This window comes from Melanerpes formicivorus, unplaced genomic scaffold, assembly GCF_026170545.1.
Source record: "Melanerpes formicivorus ecotype bairdi unplaced genomic scaffold, bMelFor1.0.p_v2 SCAF_482, whole genome shotgun sequence".
NCBI classification, from domain to species: domain Eukaryota; kingdom Metazoa; phylum Chordata; class Aves; order Piciformes; family Picidae; genus Melanerpes; species Melanerpes formicivorus.
The window spans coordinates 8,507-32,116 of NW_027142834.1; the positions used below are offsets into that span (position 1 = coordinate 8,507).

General features: G+C 59.2%; 1 protein-coding gene across 1 annotated transcript; it reads left to right on the plus strand.

Annotated features, from left to right (window-relative positions):
- The first annotated feature begins 3,973 nt into the window (after positions 1 to 3,973).
- PEBP4 (phosphatidylethanolamine binding protein 4) lies at positions 3,974 to 15,853 on the plus strand. Its single transcript, XM_068170634.1, has 3 exons — positions 3,974 to 4,103; positions 6,506 to 6,622; positions 15,416 to 15,853. Exons 1-3 carry the CDS (start codon positions 3,989 to 3,991, stop codon positions 15,505 to 15,507), a joined length of 324 nt encoding a protein of 107 aa, XP_068026735.1. The 5' UTR covers positions 3,974 to 3,988; the 3' UTR covers positions 15,508 to 15,853.
- The last annotated feature ends 7,757 nt before the right edge of the window (positions 15,854 to 23,610 follow it).

The following is a 23,610-nucleotide window of genomic DNA, read 5'->3' on the forward strand; positions in this document are numbered from 1 at the left end:
GGAAATCATCTATAAGGTGAATCTCCTCCATCCTGGCCTAGAGGGGATGGGAATGGGGGACAAAAAATCATCTGCAAGGTGAATCTCCTCCATCTTAGCCTAGAGAGGATGGGAATGAGGGGAAAAATCATCTGCAAGGTGAATCTTCTCCATCCTGGCCCAGAGGTGTTGGGAATGGGGGGAAAAATTATCTGCAAGGTGAATCTCCTCCATCCTGGCCTAGAGGGGATGGGAATGAGGGACAAAAATCATCTGCAAGGTGAATCTCCTCCATCTTGGCCTAGAGGTGTTGGGAGTGGGGAGAAAAATCATCTGCAAGGTGAATCTCCTCCATCCTGGCCAAGAGGTGTTGGATCTGGGGGGAAATCATCTATAAGGTGAATCTCCTCCATCCTAGCCTAGAGGGGATGGGAATGGGGGACAAAAATCATCTGCAAGGTGAATCTCCTCCATCCTGGCCTAGAGGTGTTGGGAGTGGGGATAAAAATCATCTGCAAGGTGAATCTCCTCCATCCTGGCCAAGAGGGGATGGGACTGGGGGGAAAAATCATCTGCAAGGTGAATGTTCTCCATCCTGGCCTAGAGGGGATGGGAATGGGGGGAAAAATCATCTGCAAGGTGAATCTCTTCCATCCTGGCCAAGAGGGGATGGGAATGGGGGGAAAAATCATCTGCAAGGTGAATCTCTTCCATCCTGGCCAAGAGGGGATGGGAATGGGGGAAAAATCATCTGCAAGGTGAATCTCTTCCATCCTGGCCAAGAGGGGATGGGAATGGGGGGAAAAAAATCATCTGCAAGGTGAATCTCTTCCATCCTGGCCAAGAGGTGTTGGATCTGGGGGGAAATCATCTATAAAGTGAATCTCCTCCATCCTGGCCTAAGGGGATGGGAATGGGAGACAAAAAATCATCTGCAAGGTGAATCTTCTCCATCCTGGCCTAGAGGGGATGGGAATGGGGGGAAAAATCATCTGCAAGGTGAATCTCCTCCATCCTGGCCAAGAGATTCTGGGACTAGGGAGGAAATCATCTACACAGTGAACCTTCTCCATCCTGGCCAAGGGAAATCATTTTCTCCACGGAGGTTTTTTTTCTTTTGGCCAAGGAAAAGAGCCCAGAGAGGACCTCTTGGCACAGAAGTTGTGTGGCACAGATATTTTTTTTAGGCTGCCCAGGTCTCCGTGTGAGCATCCCAGCAGCATCCCCTGCCCCACGCCAGGCGGCACCGACCGGAGGGTGGAAATATCTCGTTCCGCCTCCTACACTGTGTCCTCGGCGGGGGGAAAAAGAGGGAAAGAGAAGATAAAAAGGCTGTGAAGCTCAAATGGTGTCATTAGGAACTATTAATGCGCTCATAAAAGGGCATTAATAAAGCTGGCAGCTCATCAGCGGCCATTAGCTCTGCTCGTGGCAGGGATCTTCGGGGGCAGCCTGCGTGCGGTGCTCCCCTCGCTGGCGATTCCAGCACAGGGACAAGGAGCTAGAGGTGGGGTTTAGACCTCCTTGAAAGCCGTTCCTCACCCCACATTAGCGAAGGAATAATCTGCTTCCCTGCTCCACATCCCCCTTCATCCCAGGAGGGGAAGCTCGCCGGAGCGAGCTGGGCTTCACTCCCGACCCCACCAGCGCCCAGCGCCAGCAGAATTCCCTCTCTCCCTCCTTCCTTCCCTCCTTCCCTCCCTCCCTTCTCCAGCGGCTGGGGAGTGCTGCAGAAAAGCCAGGCAGGGTTTGCCCTGCTCATCCCTACTTTCTCCCTCCCGCCCTCTTCCTCTCCTCGCCTCTTTAAAGCAGCTTTATCCTTTGACTCTCCCATCCCCGGGGCTAACCAGAAGCCACTGCATGTCGGGGGCCGAGCAGGCAAACCCCCAGCAGCGGGCAGGGAAGCAGGGAGGAGGCCCCGGCCGCTCCCGATGAGCCCATGGCAAAGCCAGGAATAGCAGCGAGGGCTCCGCACAGGAGCAGCCCTACCCCGAGCAGGGGAAGAAAAAGCCTCAGTCCCTGCCTTTGAAGAGCGAAGGCTGGCAGCCAGCCCAGACGCACGGCGAGCTCAGGCTCTGCTGCCTGGCAAAACCAGGCTCTATTGCCTGGCAAACTTGGGCTCTGCTGCCTGGCAAAACCAGGCTCTATTGCCTGGCAAACTTGGGCTCTGCTGCCTGGCAAAACCAGGCTCTGCTGCCTGGCAAACTTGGGCTCTGCTGCCTGGCGAAACCAGGCTCTGCTGCCTGGCAAACTTGGGCTCTGCTGCCTGGCAAAACCAGGCTCTGCTGCCTGGCAAACTTGGGCTCTGCTGCCTGGCAAAACCAGGCTCTGCTGCCTGGCAAACTTGAGCTTTGCTGCCTGGCAAACTTGGGCTCTGCTGCCAGGCAAAACCAGGCTCTGCTGCCTGGCAAACTTGAGCTTTGCTGCCTGGCAAACTTGGGCTCTGCTGCCTGGCAAACTTGAGCTTTGCTGCCTGGTGAATTTGGTCTTTGCTACCTGGGGAGCTCCTTGATTGCTGCCAGCTTCCTCTGCCAGCCTGTGGCTGGCACATCTGGGGAAATCAGGCACAGCTGGAGGGGCTGGGGGGATGCCCAGCTGGAGAGAGCAGCTGTGCACATCTGGCTGGAGGAGGCGAGATGCACATCGCCGGGGAGCAGAGCGGGCACACACGTGTGGGAGGGCAGCTGGTGCACAGCTGGCCGGGGGCAGGCCTGCACAGCTGGCTGGGGGCTGGCTTGCACAGCTGGCTGGGAGCAGGCCTGCACAGCTGGGCAGATTGTGCTGGCAGAGCTGGGCAGACTTAGGCAGGAAGAGAGCGGCGAGCACACCCCACAGCCTCCCGTGTCCCCCTGTGCCCCAGCCCCGGCACACCCTGGGGTGCTGCACCCCCAGCAGCCTGCCTGTCACCTTCCCCTCCTCCTCCTGTGAACCAAAGCAGCCAAACCTTGCCCAAATCCTTAGTCATCTCCTGGCTGCCAGCAGAGGAGTTTCAGCTCCAGGCTGCCAGGGTGGCAGGGAGCGCTGGTAGCCAGGAACCCGAGCGGGCACTTGGCTTCCTGGTGACCTTTGGCTGGGCCACAAGCAGCTGGCAGGAGGCTGCTGCCAGCTGGGAGGTGGTGCCAAGGAGGTCTCTTGGGGGAGAAAGGGAAGGTTTTGCTCCTGGGGAGCAGGGGAAGCATCCATGCTCCCCGTGTGCACTTTTGCTGGCGGTTATCTGCTGCAGCTCTCTTGGGCTGCTTTTTTTACTGGGTTTTGGGGGTTGGTGGTGTGGTTTTTTTTTGGGGGGGAAGGGAGGTTAATAACTCCCAGGGCAGGTTAGGACAGAGGAGCCCTGGCAGTGGTGCCTGTGTGGGCAGGACTGGAATAACGGGTGCTGTAGGAGAGGATTTATGAACATCGGTGGGAGGTGGGAGCCAGCCTGGAATAGCAGCAGGTCAGGGGTGAGGGTGGCTTGTGCAGAGCCCAGGGTGAAGCTCTGCTTCTTGCCTCCAGCAATCCCATCCCGGGGGAGTGATGCTTGGTGAGGTCCCTCCTCCAGGGAAGCTCCCAGAGCAGGGCTGGAGGGGCAAGCCTGGCAGGGAATTGGGCTGAGAGAAACCCAGCGTGGCAGAGCGAAGCTTTGCCATGGGGAGACACCGGTGCCACCTCCCACTGCCCCCTCCCACTGCCACCTCCCACTGCCAACCCCTTCCCACCAGGAAGGGGTCACCCCTCCCAAACCCCAAAGCTTTTAAGGGGGCTGTTGTGGCTTTCCTGGGGGGACACAGCCCAGGATCTGCTCCGGGTCACTGGGGGCACTGCTGACCCTAACCCTCAGCCCTGGGGGGGGGGGGCGCCAGGGCACCCAGCACTGAGCCTCTAAATCCCAAGCAGCCAGAGCAAACCCCTGCCGTGCTCCTTCCCCTCCAGCCCTGCTCCCTGCAAGGAGAACACTCAAAGTGCTGGGAAAGGAATCCCTGGGGAGAAGGAGGCAGAGCCAGGAGGGGGCCAGGAAGGGTCTGCCCTCTCCATGGCGTCCTCCTGGGGGTCGTGGTGGCAGCTCACACCCCCTCCCCCCCCTTTCTTCTTGTCTTTTCAGGGTGCAGACCTGAGGAGTGGGGACATCAAAGGGCAAGTGCTGACAGGTGAGCACCGACCCCAGCTGAGAGTTGGGGGTCCCCCAAGCTGGGAGCTGCTGGGGACGAGCACACAGGGACAGGAGGGAGGGAGGGACCATGAAGGATGCCCGGTGGGGGGGGGGGGTGTGCAGTCCTGCTTGAAATGGGAGCCACTTTTTTTTCCCCTCTTGTTTTTTCTCTAGAGGCAAAAGTGGCTTAAAAAAAACCTTCCCCAGCAGCTGGAAGAGCTCCAGAGCAGGGAGAGGGGGGAAAGGAAGGAGGGGGTGAGTGGGGGCAGAAAAATAAGAGAGTCAGAAAGCAAACCCAGGAGATAAAAGCAGGTGAAGCCCAAGAGCTGCTGTGGTGTTGCCCCAACAAAGGCTTTCAGCTCCAAACAGGAGAGGCAGGGCTGAGGGAGATGGGGGAGAGGGGCCAGGAGCTCACCCAGCTGTGGCTCTGCCAGGCCTGGAGGAGCTTCAGGCTCTTGTCCCTTGGATCCTGTCCTTCTGTCCCCCATGGGATGGAATCATGTCCTTCTGTCCCCCATGGGATGGCACCATGTCCTTCTGTCCCCCATGGGATGGAATCATGTCCTTCTGTCCCCCATGGGATGGAACCACGTCCTTCTGTCCCCCATGGGATGGAATCGTGTCCTTCTGTCCCCCATGGGATGGAGCCACGTCCTTCTGTCCCCCATGGGATGGAGCCATGTCCTTCTGTCCCCCATGGGATGGAGCCACATCCTTCTGTCCCCCATGGGATGGAACCACGTCCTTCTGTCCCCCATGGGATGGAGCCATGTCCTTCTGTCCCCCATGGGATGGAATCGTGTCCTTCTGTCCCCCATGGGATGGAACCACGTCCTTCTGTCCCCCATGGGATGGAATCGTGTCCTTCTGTCCCCCATGGGATGGAACCACGTCCTTCTGTCCCCCATGGGATGGAGCCACGTCCTTCTGTCCCCCATGGGATGGAATCATGTCCTTCTGTCCCCCATGGGATGGAACCAAGTCCTTCTGTCCCCCATGGGATGGAGCCACGTCCTTCTGTCCCCCATGGGATGGAATCATGTCCTTCTGTCCCCCATGGGATAGAACCAAGTCCTTCTGTCCCCCATGGGATGGAACCAAGTCCTTCTGTCCCCCATGGGATGGAACCATGTCCTTCTGTCCCCCATGGAATGGAACCATGTCCTTCTGTCCCCCATGGGATGGAACCATGTCCTTCTGTCCCTCATGGGATGGAATCATGTCCTTCTGTCCCCCATGGGATGGAACCACGTCCTTCTGTCCCCCATGGGATGGAATCGTGTCCTTCTGTCCCCCATGGGATGGAATCATGTCCTTCTGTCCCCCATGGGATGGAACCACGTCCTTCTGTCCCCCATGGGATGGAACCAAGACCTTCTGTCCCCCATGGGATGGAGCCATGTCCTTCTGTCCCCCATGGGATGGAACCACGACCTCCCATTCCCACCAGAGCACAAGAGGTGTCTGCTGGCATCGCCAGCATGGTGCCCTGGGGAGGTCTCTCCCCGTGGAGTTCCCTCTCCTGGGGGCAGTCACCACTCTCTGTCCTCACCAGCCAGCACCTACAATCCCTGAGCCAGCTGCAAGGCCCACATCTGGGCAGCTGTGCTGGGTTGAGGGCATGGTGTGCACCCCAGGGATGTGCCAGCCTGGGTGGTGACCAGCTGCAGCAAGGAGAGGAACCAGCCTTGGACCTCCAGCAGCTGAGCACCCACAGCATCCTCCCACCCCAGGGCTGGCCGTGGGAGGGCTTCAGAAGCCTGGCAGCTGGAGGCCAAAGGTGGTGTGCCAGGCACTCCAGGACACCAGCGGGCAACTGGGAGGGTGAGGGCTGCTGGCCAGGCACTGAAGGGGTGCTGGGAGCCTCAGCATGTCCCCACATGGCCTTAGTCAGGGGATGCTACACCCAGCGTGGGGCAGGACAGGAAGGGGACCTGACAGGGCTGGTGCAGGGGTGGGAAAGCTGATGGAGGAGAGGTTGAGATGCTCAGCACAGGGGTGAGGAGCACCCTGAGGCTCTGAGGTTGAAAGAGGAGGAGGAGGAGGAGGAGGTGAGGGCGGCGGCTGGTGCAGAGGAGGTTGGGGGCAGATGAATTCAGGAGAGGGAAAGCAGGAGCTGGCCCCTGGGTAGATGGGGATGAGCTGGGTGGCGAGAGGGGAGGGGGCAGGCTGGGGGAGGGGGGGGAGGGGGAGAGCAGCTGCTCTTGCCCAGGACATCCCCAGGAGCCCCCCCAGCTGCTGAGGGCTCTAAGCCCCACGGGCGGTGAGGGGTCTGGGGGCGTGGGGCCGGGTGGGAGGGTTGGTCCCAGGCGGGAGCAGGGTGGGGGCTGCCAGGTGCCGGGTTAGGGTGGGCAGGGTGGGCAGTGGGTGCTGCTCAGCTGTTCCCTTTTGCTTGCCCAGCTTACAGCAGGCCCTCGCCCCCGCCCCGCACCGGCTACCATCGCTACCAGCTGCTCCTGTACCAGCAGCCGGCGCAGGAGGCCATCGCCCTCAGCCCCCAGGAGCAGGGCTCAAGGGGTAAGGATCAGTCCTGCCCTCAGCTCCTGGCCCCCAGCCAGCCCCCAGAGGGGTTTTTCCAGGGCTATGGATAATGCCATGGCTTTGGCTGTGCCACAACCCCAGCTCGGGAGGGTAGGCAAAAGGCTTCCAGAGAGGGGGAACAAAAGGCACAGCGCTGCCACGGCTGCCCTGTCCCCCCTCTGAGGCTGGAGCCCGCTGGCACAGCAGGGATGGGTGGTCCAGGGGTGTCACAGAGCCACATCCCAGCATGGCAGGGGTTGGAAGGGACCTCTGGAGATCAGTCCACCCACCCTGTCCCAGCAGGGCACCCCCAGCAGCTCTCCCAGCAGCACAATGCGCAGGGGGTTTGGAAGCTCTCCACACCAGGAGACTCCACAACCTCTCTGGGCAGCCTGCTCCAGGCCTCCAGCACCCTCACAACAAACAACTTTCTCCTCCTCTTCACATGGAACCTCCTGGGTGCCAGTTTGTGCCCTCTGTCCCTTGCCCTGTCCCTGGGCACCACTGAGCAGAGGCTGGCCCCAGCCTCCAGGCACCCACCCTTGGAGCACTGATGAGATCCCCTCCAGGGCTTCTCTTCTCCAGGCTCAACAGCCCCAAGTCCTTCATCCTCTACTTCATCAGTGGGGTGTTCCAGCCCCCTCATCATCCTCCCAGCCCTGCAGCAGCTCCCTGAGGATGGCTGCTGGCAGCCTGGCTAGCGGGATCGGAAGCAGGGAGAGGATCTTGCTGGGTGTCAAATCCTCGCTGGCACCTTCCTCCCCCTCCCCCTGTCCCCCCCTCCCTCTTCCAAACAGAGCCAAGCCACGGGAATTGCATCACCAGCACCTTAGAGCATGCAGATAGGGATCAGGCAGGGAGATGGTTTAGCAAGGGATTGCTCAAACTGCTCTGACACAACCCAACCACCTCCCAGCTCACCTCCGCCCCGCTTGGTGCTGGGACAGGGCTGCCACCTCCCAAAACGCTGCACAGTGGGGATGGAGAGGAGGAGCTGAGACCCCATCCTCCCCCCTCCCCTCCAGGACACACATTCCCACAGGCTCACAGCATGGTGGGGTTGGAAGGAAGCTGTGGAGAACATCTAGCCCAAGCTCCCTGCTCGGAGCAGGGTTTCTCCCACTGCTTCATCCCAAGTGGGGTTTGGGGTCACCAGCGGGGATCCCTCAGCGTGGGCAAGGATCCATCCTGCAAGATGGAAGCATGGAATTGTCAGGGTTGGGAGGGACCTCAAGGCTCAGCCAGTTCCAGCCCCCCTGCCATGGGCAGGGACACCTCACACCACAGCAGGTTGCTCACAGCCACATCCAGCCTGGCTGCAAACACCTCCAGGCAGGAGGCTTCCACCACCTCCCTGGGCAGCCTGTGCCAGGCTCTCACCACCCTCCTGGGGAGCAACTTCTTCCTCACATCCAATCTGCATCTCCCCACTTCTAGTTTTGCTCCAACCTTCCCCCCACTCCTGTCCCTACCTGACACCCTGATGCCCACTGTGGGTTTCCTGTGCCCCCAGCCCAGGCTCTGTGGCTCCTGTGGCCTCAACCAGGGAAATCTCAGAACTTTCCCAGCCAGGACCACAGGAGCACAGCTCCATGGGCAGGGCAGGTCGGTGCAGCTGCTCTGTGCCAGCCTGACTCACCCTTTCACCCTGTTAACCAACCCTGCATGCCCCAGGGGACAGCAAGCAGCAGCAGGGTGGCACTATGGACCCCCCCATGCCGGGAGAGACCCCAAAACACCCCAACCCCCCCAGCACAGGGCTCTGCTGCTGTCCTATGGCTGCAGAGGGCTGCTGCTGCTGCCAGACTCTCTGTGGGTTGTTCCTACCCTCGGCTTTGCTTTCTGCCTCATTAACTCTGCCTCTTAATGACCTGCTCTGAAGCCACCCCCCACCCCCACCCCTGCCAGTGCTGTGGGGCACTTCCCTGGCCCTTCTTTGTCCCCAGCATGGGGGGAGAAGGAGGCTCCACTGCTGGCACCTGGAGTCCTGCACCTGCATCCCCATCCCAGGGTGGGAAAGGGAGTTTGGGACACTCAGCAAAGAGCTGTTCCTGCACAAAGCATTTTATTAGGGGCTGCAGCCCCCAGATTTCACACCCAGAGGGTCCAGGGCTCCTATGGATGATTTCCCCCCAGCCCCTGAGGCACAGGGGGGTTCCCTCCCCCCCCCCATCTCCATCCCATCCTCAAGTTCCTCAGCCCTTCCCAGGCTCCCTGGGAAAGCTCCAGTTAAAAGAGTAGCAGATTTTCTTCCCCCCCCTCCACAACATCCTGAGCCTCAGCATTTGTCAGCTGCAGCTCTCTTGAGGGATGTTTTTAACCCTTTCACTGCTGCCTGACAGGTTTGGGCTGCCCTGTGGCTGCTGCTGGATTGAACCAAACCAGCATCTCCCCCCAGCCAAGAGCCTAAATCCTCAACTCCCAGCTGCTGGGTGAGGAAGGAGCCCCAAAAGCAGCCCCAAAGGATCAGATTTTGGGTGCCTCTAGGGGGGGAAGGAGCTGAATAAATCCACCCCCAGGGATGGCAGTGGGACCAGCACCAAGTGACCCACTGGGCACATCCAGCCCTGAGTGCTGGGGTCCAGCCCTGTGCTGTGAAGGCAACACAGGGAACCAAGGAGAGGTTGACCCCAACCCAGACAGACCACGGGGGAGAAGCTCAAGCTCCTCCGTGGCTCTGCCTTGGTCCTCTCCTCTTGCAGGACCAGGATGTGGGTTCTCCCGAGGTGCTGTGGGCACAGCTTGGGGTTTTCCACCTTGCCTGGCCTCTTCTGGTGGCTTTTGTTGTGTCCTACATCTGGTGGCAGCAGCACCTTCGACTCCCCAAAGCCGGCGGCGCTGCTTGTCACCGGCTGCTGACCCTGCGGAGGGCATCACCTCCTGAGCAGAGCTCCCAGGGGAGGGTGCTGGTCCATCCCAGCCTCCAGACCCTGCCAGCAGCCAGCACTGCAGCCCTGTGCCCAGCGTGCCCAGCTCTGTGCCACGCATCCATCCCTCTGGCAGCTCCACCAGGGAGCCCCGGGAGAGCCTTTCTCTCGCTGCTCAGCTCCATCCTTGCCCAAGCTGCGATTTGCAGGCTGAGCTGGGAAGCAGCCTGGGCCAAACTGGGCCAAGCTGGGGGGGAGGTTGGTGTGTGCCAGCCGGGATGGCAGGAGCTCGGTGGAGGAGCCTCCAGAAGAGGGCACTAAAGCAGGTCCTGCCCGTGCCACCGTGTCCCTGCTCCCGGGAACCAGCCGCTCCTTGTGCGGATCCCTGGGACATTCCCAAGCGAGGGGAAAGAGGGAGCATGGAGAAGCAGCCCGGGAGGCTCCTCCCCCGTGCTGGGCTTCCCCATCCTGGCAGCTCCGCGGGGGTGAGGATGGCTCTGTGGGGGGCTCTGGTGCCCGCCCCGCCGCGGGGGGGGTCCTGGCTGGGGTGGGATCGAGGGATCGGGGGTCCAGCAGTGGCAGAGCTGCAGCTCTCAGCTCCGGGTCCCCCTCCTGCCTCTGCAGTGTGCCAGGGGCTGCTGGCAGTGGTGAAATCAGGTGGTGGTGGCAGAGGAGTTTCTCCAGGGTGGCTCTTGAGCAAAATCTGTTGTTTCATCAGGGAAAATCCAAAGCCTGATCCCTCTCCAGGAGTGTTCCTGACTGATCCTGCTGCTGACCTCGGGCAAGCAGCCCTCTTGCAGCCTCAGTTTCTCCACCAGAGCTCCCTTCACTTCACTTTTACTTCCTTTTTCCACCTGTGCCACAACTTTGCCACCAAATCCATCACCAGGCACCAGCCCTGCCCCCAGCTGGGACCAGAGCTGAGGACCTTGGGGTGTCCCCAGGGCTGTATGAACACCACCAGGAGCTCCCCTTGCTTCCCCTTCCCAGCCCAGGAGGGTTCCAAGCTGCCTCTGTGCCTTGGGGGAGATGTCAGATAAGGGTTTGTGGTCTTCAAAATGTCACAGGCACCCCTGGCATCCCGAGGCAGTGGCATCCTCTGCCAGCCCTTGAGCTGGTGGCCAGGGGAAAGCCCCTTGAGGCCAGGGGAATTTAGGTGTCTGGCAAACCACCACCACCACCCCCCCAGCCCTGCCGTGCTGGGGACCTCTTTTTTTTTGCCCCTCTTCAGCCCACAGGAGGATGGAGACCGTTTGTTTTCCACCCCCTTCCTTCCCTTTGTGGAGGAACTCTAATTAGCACAAGAATCTTGAGGGCTTAATTGCAGCTGCTGGGCGGTGCCCTATCTCCCTCTGCTTCCACCCTGCTCCGCTGCTGGGGCTGGCCACCAGCTCTGGCGGTGAGCAGGGGGAGATGTTCCCCCAGCATCCCCCAAAAGCCTCCTCCTGGCCTGGAAAAGGCTTTTACAAGTGGGAATGGACTTCTTGCCCGCCAGGAACGTTGCCTCCAGGAAGCAGCAAGTCCTGGGGGGGTGGGGGAAGGGTGAGGATGAGCCTGGCCAACCTCCCTCCCAGTGACTGCCTCCTTCTCCAGCTCCAGCTTCACATTGGGGCCACGGCATTGACTCATGAGCCCGACCTCGAGAGCCTCCCATCCACCTAGCTGGAAAATCGAGTTGGACTGGGCCCCAGCGGCGAGGGAAAGGCTGAGGCTGGGATGGGAAGCAGCAAAGGGCTGCAGGGAGCTCACGGTCCCAACCCCAAGTCCCCCTGGGTGTCACTTGGTGGGTGACCAAAGGAGCTGGTGGCCTCCCGCCTACCTCCTCCGGGACATCATTAATCTCGGCAGAAAAGCATCAGGGCTCCTATCAGGGACAAAGACCCTGCTGATGAGGCTGATCAATTACAGCCAGCAGCAAGCCCCCAGCTAGGGGGGGGTGCTGGGGGGAGATCATCAGCGGGGAGGAAGGTGCTGGGAAATAGCTCCCTGCAGCCACTGCCGATGGGGGTGAAGGGGCATGGACCCACGGACTGGGCTGGGCTGGAAGGGACCTTAAACCCCATCCAATTCTGCCCCCCTGCCATGGGCAGGGACACCTCCCACCAGCCCAGGTTGCTCAAGGCCACATCCAGCCTGGCTTTGAACACTGCCAGGCTTAGAGCCTCCACCACAGCTTCACTGGGCAGCCTGTGCCAGTGCCTCACCACCCTGCTGGGGAAGAGTTTCCTCCTCATGCCCAACCTCAATCCAGCTTCTTCCAGCTTGAAGCCATCAGCCCTCGTCCCCTCACTCCATGCCTTTGCACTGAGTCCCTCCCCAGCTCTCCCCACTTCAAATCCTGGAAGGCTGCTCTGAGGTCTCCCTGGGGGACTTCTCAAGGGGCTGTCTACCCCTTCCCTCCTTTTCAAACTTGTCTAACACATGAAAAGGGCTTTGGAGCCCAGGAGACAGAGCCCAGCAGAATGTCTGCCCAGGTGTAGCTCACCAAGCTCCGTGCCCACCGCACTGGCACTGCCACTAGCAGAAGTCCCAGGGGGATGGAGGGTCCCAGCTGCATGGCCTGGGATGGTTTGAAGAGAAGATGCCACCCTGTGCCAGGAGGTGCAGGTGGCCATACTGGGACAGCATCAGAGAATTGGATGGGTTGGTAAAGGCCTCCAAGAGCATCCAGTCCAAGCATCAACCCAACCCCACCAGGGCCACCAAACCCTGTGCCATGGCCGCAGGTTTCTTCAGCATCTCCAGGGCTGGGGACTCCACCACCTCCCTGGGCAGCCTCTGCCAATCCCTGAGCACTCTTGCAGCAAAGAGATTGTTCCTCATCTCCAACCTAAACCTCCCCTGGGGCAATTTGAGGCCATTCCCTCTCCTTTCACCTGATCCTTGGGAGAAGAGACCAACCCCCAGCTGGCTCCAGCTTCCTCTCAGGGAGCTGTAGAGAGCAATGAGGTTTCCCCCTCAGCCTCCTCTTCTCCAGGCTGAACACCCCCGGCTCCCTCAGCTGCTCCTCCCCAGCCCTGTTCTCCAGACCCTCCACCAGACCATTGCCCTCCTCTAGCCCCACTCCAGCCCCTCAAAGTCCTCCTTGCAGTGAGGAGCCAGAACTGAGCCCAGGACTGAGGGTGCAGGCTAGTGGGGGGGCACAGTTTAGTGATGCACCCAAGAGGCTGGGACGTGGCAGAGACCCAGCAGCACTTGGGATGCAGCCCCCCCAGACCCAGTAACCACCCAGCCCCTCACCCCCTGAGCCACACCAGCAGCTGCCCCGGGGGTTTTTCCCTGTGGCCAGTCCCACCCCCCACCCCCCAGCGCCACGGGCACAGCTCTGGCAGGTAAGTAGGTCAGGAAAAACCCTGGCCCCAGCCAGAGCCTGGGCAGCCAGCTGCAGCCCTGCAGAAGCTCTTCCTCCCCACCCCCTCTCCCCACCCCAGCCCTTTCATCCCCCTCCCCAGAGCCTTCCCCAACATCAATAGCAGCTCCTGGCACCCAGGGGAGTCGGGGGGCTGCCGCCTCTGGCTCTCACCCTGCTCCCGGGGGGCACCGGCGCCGCTCCCCCGGGGCCCCTGCCAGCGCTTTGAAAGCCAGCGATGAAAGGAGCCCGGCAGAGGCAGCCTGGGGGCCCCCCGGGGCCCCCTCCCCTGGCACTCTGCTCACCAGGACCCCCAGAGCTGGGGGTGGGGATGGATTGAGACCCTGCAGGCAGTGGATGCTTGCCAGGGGTGGTGGTTGGGGATGGAGGTGGCTGGGGGGTGGAGATGGTTGGGGATGGAGGTGGTTGGGGATGGAAGTGGTTGGGGGTGGTTGGGGGTGGAGGTGGTTGGGGATGAAGGTGGTTGGGGATGGTTGGGGGTGGAGGTGGTTGGGGGTGAAAGTGGTTGGGGGGTGGAGGTGGTTGGGGATGGAGGTGGTTGGGAGTGGAGGTGGTTGGGAGTGGAGGTGGTTGGGGGTGAAAGTGGTTGAGGGTAGAGGTGGTTGGGGGTGGAGGTGGTTGGGGATGGAAGTGGTTGGGGGTGGTTGGGGGTGGAGGTGTTTGGGGGTGGAGGTGGTTGGGGATGAAGGTGGTTGGGGATGGTTGGGGGTGGAGGTGGTTGGGGGTGGAGGTGGTTGGGGGTGGAGGTGGTTGGGGGTGAAAGTGGTTGGGGTGAAAGTGGTTGGGGGGTGGAGGTGGTTGGGGATGGAGGTGGTTGGGAGTGGAGGTGGTTGGGAGTGGAGGTGGTTGGGAGTGGAGGTGGTTGGGGGTGAAAGTGGTTGAGGGTAGAGGTGGTTGGGGGTGGAGGTGGTTGGGAGTAGAGGTGGTTGGGGATGGAGGTGGTTGGGGGTGAAGATGGCTGGGGATGGAGGTGGCTGGAGGTGGAGGTGGTTGGGGGTGGAGGTGGCTGGAGGTGGAGGTGGTTGGGGGTGGAGGTGGTTGGGGGTGGAGTTGGTTGGGGATGGAGGTGGTTGGGGATGGAGGTGGCTGGAGGTGGAGGTGGTTGGGGGTGGAGATATTTGAGGCTGAAGATCCTTTGGGATGAAGTTGTTTGAGGATGGAGATGTTTGAGGATGGAGATGTTTGTGGCATGGCCCAGGGCTCATGGCCATGGTCTGCCTTGGCAGTGGTGATGCCAAACCCCAAGGCCCACTTTGGGTTCCTGGGTGAGGGCAGCTCCCTCCTTGTCTTTGGGCTGTGGGGATGAGCCAGATCCATTGGAAATGTGGCTGCTGAGGACCTCAGTGTGGCACAGCAGGGCTGGTCTTGCCCTTGGCTTGGTTTGGGTGCTCAGCAGGTGGTGGTGTTGATGTGGGGGACATCCAGGACCACCCCCAGGCACACTCAGCCTGCTGCACTCCAACATCTCCTCCCAGCTGGGGTGCAGAGTCCAACCTGAGCATCCTGGGCTCTGCTTCCCAGGCACCAAAGCATCTTTCCAGCCATGTCCTCCTGCAGCTGCAGAAGGTCACAGGGTGTAGTGCTGGCATCTGCAGAGCCCATCAAGGGCTTTTTGGCTGTGGGGTGACTCAGTGCCTGAGGTTGGGGGCAGGAGGGGGGGGAATGGGCTCCGGGGGCATCCCCCAGCCACTGCCACCCCACGCAGGTGATGCAGCAGCTCGGCTGTTGCTCAGCACTCTTGCAAGAGCACAGGGGCTGGGCTTGCTCCAGCTGGGGCTGAGATGTGGAGGCAGATAAGGGCTGCCAGTCTGCAGCGTGACATTAAAGAGCAGCTCCAGGAAGGGGAGAGGAGGGGAAGGTGGCTGCAGATAAACAACCTTCCCCCCCCCGGGACACCACAGCCCCGTCCCGCCAGGCAGGGTCCCCCTCGTGGCTCTCCTCATCCCCCGGGGGAAAGCCCTCCAGGTCAGGCAGGAGGATGTTCCCCCAGCCAGCAGCTGGCACTGAGCCCTGGCAGGGGGATTTCTGACCCACAGGGCTGGGCAGAGGGGCATCCTTCCCATCCACCCCCTCCCACCCCCCAAGAGTGGTTCCCTGCTGCCTCCAGTGTAGCACAAACACCAGCTCCATCCCTGAGCTTCTCCTCCAACCTCCAGCATCCTCAGGCCAGTGCCTGCAGCAGAGGAGGGGGATCAGGAACCTTGGTCTCCAACCATTCATGGAGCAGCAGCTCAGTGCATGTGAGTGAGGGGCACAAGGGATCTCCTGCCACCTCCCCTGGGGGACTTCCAAGCACCCCAGGGTGGGCTTGTAGGAAGCCCTGAGAAGATCTGCCCCAAGGGTCAGCAGGGGCAGGAGAGGAGCCAGCACCTTTCAGCCCTCAGCCCAGGGATGCTCAGGGCTGAACTCCCCATGGCTCTGTGGGGCAGAGCCTGGGGGCTGCAGGATGTGGTCTGCAGAAGCTCAGGCAGAGCATGGCACAGCCTGGATGCATCTCCCCCTGTGCTGTGGCCACCTCACAGCCCTGCTCATCCCTCCTTCCTCTCTCCCCAGGTGCCTGGCCCATGGAGAGCTTCGTGGAGAGGTTCCAGCTGGGTTCCCCAGTGGCTTCAACTCAGTTCCTCACCAAACACTATGAGGATTAGAGCACCGTGCCCTGCCCCTACCTGGCTTCCCCCTCCTCCCTGCACCACAGAACCACCTTCATCCCAGCCAGGAGGAGACCCTGGGACCCACCAAGGGTGAACCAACCAGCCCAGATTCCCAGGACAAACCCCAGCTCCTCCACTCCCAAAACCTGGGGGGAGGGCAGGGAGTTTCTCTTTCCCTTCTGAGCAGTGTCCCCCTGGCTGTCCCAGCAAGGATGGCAGCACCTTCTTCTCCTCCCCTCAGCCCATTTCTGGCCTGACCCCCAGCCTGTCCCACCTGCACCCTGGGGACCTTGAGCTTTAACCCCTTCAGCTGTCAGAATAAACCTTGGATGGAGCACAAGGGCTGCAGGGGCTCCTTGCCAGCAGTGAGCACAGGGCGAAACTGAGCCAGCTCTGGGTGAACCTGGTTGCTTTGGGCTCCATGCCAGCTGCATGGCGTGGAGCAGACCTCCTGTCCTGAGGAGGGGGTGGGGAGAGGGGTTGGTGCCAGCAAGACCCTCAAGCAGGCAATGCCAGGCATGCCCCAGTGCCACCCAGAGGCTCTGGTGTGGGAGCAGGACCAGGGTTCCTGGCTTGGAGAGGGTCCCTGGGCAGCAGCCTGCAGGGTGGCAGCGTGGGAACTGGGCACTGCCCCGGCCTGACTCCAGCCCTGCCCTGCCTTTGCCCTCAGCCCATTTCTCTTGGAAAGCAAAACCGAAATTAAAGCCATAAATCAGAGGAGCTTTGCCTGCTGGCCACTTAGCTGGACCTCCCCTTTAATTAGCTCCTTAATTAGGCTTTCATCTAAGGCTGGGGTTTTCTCCAAGGCTGGGATTCAGCCGCCTGCAGCTCCCTCCTCGCAGCCTCTCCTTGGTGGCTCAGCTGTGACAAAGCTGATTTTGTCCTGTGATGGCCTGGGCTGCAGCCAGGAGCACTTTGAAGATGGGACCCAGACCCCCGGGGCAGGGACACTTGCCAAGCAGGGGAAACTGAGGCAGGAGGGAACAGCCTGCTGGTGGCCATGCAGGAAGGGCTGGCATGGCTCAGGGGGGTGGGGATGCTGCTGCTGCTGCATCTCCCCCCTGCAGCGGTCCCTGGGTGGGGGGAGGCAGGGAAGGGGCAGGTCTGTGCCATCCTCTTCTTGCTGGATGTGTGTGTGAGTGTCCCCCCCCACCAACCTGGGGCTCCCCAGCAGTGAGAGCAGCTTTCACTCCTTGCTGGGGGGGAGAGGCTGTTAACCATGGCTGGGACTTTCCCTGCAGCAGGAAATGGCTGTTTACCTCACAGGGGCTGAATCATGTCCTCCAGAGCTCTGCTGGCCTCCTAGCAATTTTCATCTTCATCCTGATTGTCATGTCCACCTCATTCTCCAGCCCCATCTCAACCCCAACCCAACCATCTTCATCTCCATCTCTGTCCCCATCCTCACCTCCATACTTATCCTCATCTCCATCCTTTGTGTTCATCTCCATCCTTATCCTCACCTCCATCCCCAGCTCATCCCCAACCCCATCCTCATCTCCATCTCCATCTCTATCCCCATCCTTATCCTTATCCTTATCCTTATCCTTATCCTTATCCTTATCCTTATCCTTATCCTTATCCTTATCCTTATCCTTATCTTCACTTCCATCCTCATCTCATCCCCAACCCCATCCCCATCCTCACCTCCATCCCCACCTTTATCTCCAACCTTATTATCTCCATCCTCATCCTTATCTCCATCCTCATCCTTATCTCCATCCTCATCCTCACCTCCATTCCCATATCATCCCCAAAGCCATCCTCATCTCCATCCTTATCCTCACCTCCATCCCCATCTTATCCTCAGTCCCATCCTTATCCTCATCTCCATTCATATCCTCACCTCCATTTCCATCTCATCCCCAACCCCATCTTCATCTCTATCTCTGTCCCCATCCTTATCCCCATCCTTATCCTTATCTCCATCCTTATCCCCATCCTTATCCTTATCTCCATCCTTATCCTCATCTCCATCTTTATCTCCATTCTTATCCTCACCTCCATTTCCATCTCATCCCCAGCCCCATCCTCACCTCTCTCTGTCCCCATCCTCACCTCTCTCTGTCCCCATCCTTATCTCCATCCTTATCCTTATCCCTATCCTTATCCTTATCTCCATTCATATCCTCACCTCCATTTCCATCTCATCCCCAGCCCCATCCTCACCTCCATCTCTGTCCCCATCCTCATCTCCACCCTTATCCTTATCTCCATCCCCATCCTCACCTCCATCCCCATCTCATCCCCAACTCCATCCTCATCTCCATCCTTATCCTCATCACTATTCATATCCTCACCTCCATTTCCATCTCATCCCCAACCCCATCCACACCTCCATCTCTATCCCCATCCTCATCTCTATCCTTATCCTTACCCTTATCCTTATCCTTATCCTTATCCTTATCCTTATCCTTATCCTTATCCTTATCCTTATCCTTATCCTTATCTCCATTCTTATCCTCATCTCCACCCTTATCCTCATCTCCATCCTTATCCTTATCTCCATCCCCATCCTCAGCTCCATCCCCATCCTCAACTCCGTCCCCATCCTCACCTCCATCCCCATCCTCACCTCCATCCCCCTCTCATCCCCAATCCAGCATCCCAGGGCATCCAGCTGCGAGGCACAAAGAAGGGCAAAGGCTCCCAGCTGGTCATGGGCCTGGTGGGAAGGAGAGCAGCAAGAAAAGGAAGCTGGGTAACACACCACAGAGCAGGGGGGGGAAAAAACCAACTCAAACCACGCTGGCAGGCTTGCCATGGGCTCTAAGATTAGCAGCAGAGGAAATGACTCTGGTAGATGTCATGGAAGTCTGCTAAAGTTGGAGACCTTCTCCTTTCCTATACTTACCCTGCACCAAGGGTGTAATTGGCCTCTTGGCTTGGTGCAGAGGGTGTAAAGGAAAGGTCAGGCTGTGTTGACATCCTGCAGCCAACCTCGAGTCATCCTTTCCTCCCTGCCCTTAATTCCCTGTGGCTGCTGTGTGTTTATTTTCGGTGGGACGGCGGAGAAAGGGCTCTGGGATGTTTATCCTTCGAGGAAATTAGCAGCAGCAGCCCAGGCTGCCTCTGGGGCTGGAGGTGAGAGGAGTTCACCACCAGCAAGCACCAGCAGCGCAGCCAGCCTGGCCCTCCCCGGCCACCCAGCCCCCAGCCTCCCCCAGGAGGCTTGGTCTGGGGGATGGGGATGGGGAGAGAGGTGGGAATAGGGGTGGGGATGGGGTTAGAGGTGGGAATGGGGGTGGGGATGGGGAGAGAGGTGGGAATAGGGGTGGGGAAGGGAGTAGAGATGGGAATAGGGGTAGGGATGGGGTTGGAGATGGGAATAGGGGTGGGGATGGGGTTAAAGGTGGGAATAGGGGTGGGGAAGGGAGTAGAGATGGGAATAAGGGTGGGGATGGGGTTGGAGATGGGAATAGGGATGGGGATGGGGTTAGACGTGGAAATAGGGATGGGGATGGGGTTGGAGATGACAATAGGGATGGGGATGGGGAGAGAGATGGGAATAGGGATGGGGATGGAAGTAGACATGGGAATAGGGATGGGGGTAGAAATGAGGAGGGGGTTGGAGATGGGGGTAGAGATGAGAAGAAGGATAGGGATGGGGATGGAGATGGGAATAGGGATGGGGATGGGAGTAGAGATGGGAATAAGGATGGGGATAGAGATGAGGAAGGGGTTGGGGATAAGGTGGGAATGGAGGTGGAGATGATAAGGATGGAGATGAGGATGGGCATAGAGATGGAGATGGAGATGGAGTTTGGAGGTGGAGATTGGAGGTGGAGATGGAGATGAGCATGGAGTTGGGGATGAGATGGGAATGGAGGTGGAGATGAGGAGAAGGATGGAGATGAGGGTGGAGATAGAGATGGAGTTGTGGATGGAATTGGGGATGAGATGGAGGAGATGGAGCTGTGGATGGAGAAGAGGATGGGACTGGGGATAGAGGTGGAGATTGAGATAGGAATAGAGATGAGGATGAGAGTGGGGATGAGATGGGGATGAAGGTGGAGATGGAGATGGAGGTGATGGAGATAAGAGTGAGGATGGATGTGAGGATAGGGATAGGGATAGGGGTAGGGGTAAGGATAGGGATAGGGATAGGGATAGGGATAGGGATAGGGATAGGGATAGGGATAGGGATAGGGATAGGGATAGGGATAGGGATAGGGATAGGGACACTCCAGGGCAGGAATCAGCCTGTGTGGCTGCAGGGGGCACCGTGGTGGGACGCTGCCCTGCTGGGCTGCAGGCTGAGGCCCCACTGGCTGTGCAGGAGCTGCCCAGGCACACACACAGCGCTCAGGGCATGGCAGGGGCAGTGACCAGCCCGGGGCCACCACCTCTCTCCTCGGATCAGCTCAAGCCCTTCCCAGCGTGGAAAATATGAAGTGTGGCTTCGTTGGTTCACTTTTGGCCAACTTAGAAAGAATGAAGACAGACCCAAAAGAGGGGGGGGGGGGGGGGAGCAGGGGAGGGAGAGAAAAAAAGGCAACATAAAAGGAGGAAGCCACTTAGAGCCACTCTGGGGCTGGTGCCACCCCTTTTTATCTCTCCTTCCATTTGCTCACCGTCACTCGGGGCGGGGGGGGGGGATGAGACCGAAGGGAAGAAAAGAGAAGCTGAGCCTCTGGCTGCCTAAACGGAGCAAGCTCTGCGCTGGTCGCTTGGTGGTGGCTGGCTTGGTTGGGTTGGGTTTTTGGTGGTTGTTTTTTGGTGGTTGTTTTTTTTGGTGTTGTTGCTTGCTTCTAAAAGCAGTTTGTGATGGAAAGGAAGCACGTCACGTCCCTGGGGAAGTGGCTGGTTTGCAAGCAGCCACAACCCCCGGCCCCCTGAGCGCTGCAATGGAACGGGCCCAGCCCTGAAATAGCTCCTGCCCTGTTATTGTCACCCAGCTCTTGGTGGCTTTTTGGGTTGTGTTGGCTTTGTTGTTTTTTTTTTGGGGGGGGGGGGGCGGTTCTTTGGGGTTTGGGTTTTTTTTTTCTTGGTGGTGTTGCTTGCTTTTATTTTTTTCCCTTTTCCTCTCCTCTTGGGGTTTTTCCCCCCCCCCCCCCCTCTCTCCCTCTCTTGGCCTTTTTGTGTTTGTGTGTTTGGCTCTGTCTACCTGTGGCATTTTTAGCCTCCAGAGGAAGTTTGATTTGCAGTTGTTGGGTTTGACTTTCCACTGGCCTGGCTTCTTTTTTTTTTGGGGGTGGGTTTTTAGTTTAAGGGGGGAGGGGGGGAAGGGTATTTTGGGGGTGGTTTGGCTTCATTTGATAGGGGCCAGGAAGGCAGCAGGAGGAAAAAGAGAGTGGGGGGAAGGGGGAGATCAGGAGTGATGGGGGGGAGCTGGAACCCATTGGCATCGTTGGCCTGTGCCAGCCATTTAGGCTCAGTGGGGTCCCAACAGGGTGACTGGTCCTGTGCCAAGCATCTTGGCTTGATGGGGAGGAGCTGGTACCCATGACACCACTGGCCTGTGCCAAGCATCTTGGCTTGATGAGGGGCAGCTGGTACCCATGGCACTATTGGCCTGTGCCAAGAATCTTGGCTTGATGGGGGGCAGCTGGTACCCATGACACCACTGGCCTGTGCCAACAATCTTGGCTTGATGGGGGGAGAGCTGGAACTCATTGGCATCATTGGTCTGTGCCAACCATTTAGGCTCAGTGGGGTCCCAACAGGGTCACTGGCCCTGTGCCAAGCATCTTGGCTTGATAAGGAGGAGCTGGTACCCATGATACCAGTGGCCTGTGCCAGCCACCTTTCCTTGATGGGGAGGAGCTGATACCCATGACACCACTGGCCTGTGCCAAGCATCTTGGCTTGATGGGGTGTAGCTGGAACCCAGTGGCATCATTGGCCTGTGCCAATCAGTGGGGTCCCAACAGGGTCACTGCTCCTGTGCCAAGCATCTTGGCTTGATGGGGGGCAGCTGGTACCCATGACACCACTGGCCTGTGCCAAGCGTCTTGGCTTGATGATAGGTTGGACACAATGATCTTGAAGGTTTCTTCCAACCTGGTCTATTCTATTCTATTCTATTCTATTCTATTCTATTCTATTCTATTGATGGGGGGCAGCTGGTACCCATTGGCCTGTGCCAGGCACCTTGGTTTGAAGTGGTGCAGCTGGTACCCATTGGCCTGTGCCAGGCACCTTGGTTTGAAGTGGTGCAGCTGGTACCCATTGGCCTGTGCCAGGCACCTTGGCTTGAAGTGGTGCAGCTGGTACCCATTGGCCTGTGCCAGGCACCTTGGTTTGAAGTGGTGCAGCTGGTACCCATTGGCCTGTGCCAGGCACCTTGGCTCAGTGGGGTGCAGCTGGTCCCCATGGCACCACTGACCTCTCCACCTGCATCTCTGAGCATCCCAGCTGTGAAGATCCCAAAGGAAGAGGAATATCCCAAGCCCAGAGGGACCCACCTCCCATCCTCAGGGATTCAGGGGAGGGGGGCAGTGGGATGGAGCTGGCTCCTCTCTGCTCTCCCTAGGAGCAGGCAGCTGGGGATGCTTCCAGCCCCTTCCCAAAGCAAGGCCACCCCCTGGCTGGGATGGCAGAGGGGGGCTTGGGGTTTAAAAGGTCACCAGTGGCAAAGGGCTGCTCCTGGGGAGCACCCAGAGCTCCCAGCAGCACACAGAGAGTGTTTCTCTCCCAGGCTGGGCTGGAGGCCAGCAGCAGCCTGGTGCTAAGCACAGTCTCCAAGTCACCAGGGGAATAATCACCTAATTTTTGGTAGTGATTATTGAACTAATTACCCTAATGAGAAAAGGCCTCAGCCCCTGGCTCCTGGGGAGGCAACCCTGGGTCACATCCCCCTGATGCAGAGCAGGAGGCAGCTCCCTCTCTGGTGGTTTGTCTTCATTTGATGGGCCAGGAAGGGAGCAGGGGAAAAGAAGAGTGGGGGGAGCTCAGAGGGGATGGGGTGCAGCTGGCACCCACAGCACCACATGGCCTGTGCCAAGCATCTTGGCTTGATGGGGGGCAGCTGGTACCCATTGGCATCATTGGCCTGTGCCAACCATTTAGGCTCAGTGGGGTCCCCACAGGGTGACTGGTCCTGTGCCAAGCATCTTGGCTTGATGGGGTGTAGCTGGTGCCCATGACACCACTGACCTGTGCCAACCACCTTTGTTTGATGGGAAGTAGCTGGTGTCTATGGTACTGCTGGCCTGTGCCAATCATCTTGGCTTGATGGGCTGTAGCTGGAACCCATTGGCCTGTGCCAATCATCTTGGCTTGATGAGCTGTAGCTGGTACCCATTGGCCTGTGCCAACCATCTTGGCTTGATGAGCTGTAGCTGGTACCCATTGGCCTGTGCCAACCATCTTGGCTTGATGAGCTGTAGCTGGTACCCATTGGCCTGTGCCAACCATTTAGGTTCAGTGGGGTGTAGCTGGTGCCCATGGCACCCCTGCCCTGTGCCAACCACCTTTCCTTGATGGGCTGTAGCTGGTACCCATTGGCCTGTGCCAACCATTTAGGTTCAGTGGGGTATAGCTGGTGCCCATGGCACCACTGGCTTGTGCCAGCCACCTTTGCTTGATGGGAAGTAGTTGGTGTCTATGGCACTGCTGGCCTGTGCCAACCATCTTGGCTTGATGGGCTGTAGCTGGTACCCACTGGAGGTAGCTATGGCACTGCTGGCCTGTGGCAAGCACCTTGGCAACCCAGGAAGGATCCAGATTTAGGCAGAAGGGATGTTGAGGAGCAGGGCACTGAGGGTTGCAACTTGCATCCCCCTCCCTCCCCCCCACCCCCCAAGAAAATAACCCCCTTGGTGGCACAGGTGGTGGGAGCAAAGGGCTGCCAGGCAGCAGCTCCCCTTGGCACAGGCACTTGCACAAGAAGGGATTAGGAGGATCAGCTGCTGCTGACCTCAGCACATAGCACTATCAACCTCTGGACTCGTTAATGATATCTCACCCTTCACTCTGGCTCTGTCTGCAGAGCTCCTGTGCTCCTCAGGCAGTCAGTGAATCAAACCCTGCTGCACCCCCCCCCGGGGAACTAGGTCAGGGAGGCTGCTCGTGCCCAGGTGCCAGCAGGGATCAACAGCGCTGCCCGCCCTGGGTGCCAGGCAGGGACAACCCCCAGGAGAGCTGAGCATGGCT

Coding starts and splice junctions, on each gene's coding strand:
- PEBP4 (XM_068170634.1), top strand. CDS start 3,989: ATGGCGTCCTCCTGGGGGTCGTGGTGGCAGCTCACACCCCCTCCCCCC. Junction 4,104..6,505: donor CAAAGGGCAAGTGCTGACAG/GTGAGCACCGAC, acceptor TTGCTTGCCCAG/CTTACAGCAGGCCCTCGCCC. Junction 6,623..15,415: donor CCAGGAGCAGGGCTCAAGGG/GTAAGGATCAGT, acceptor CTCTCTCCCCAG/GTGCCTGGCCCATGGAGAGC.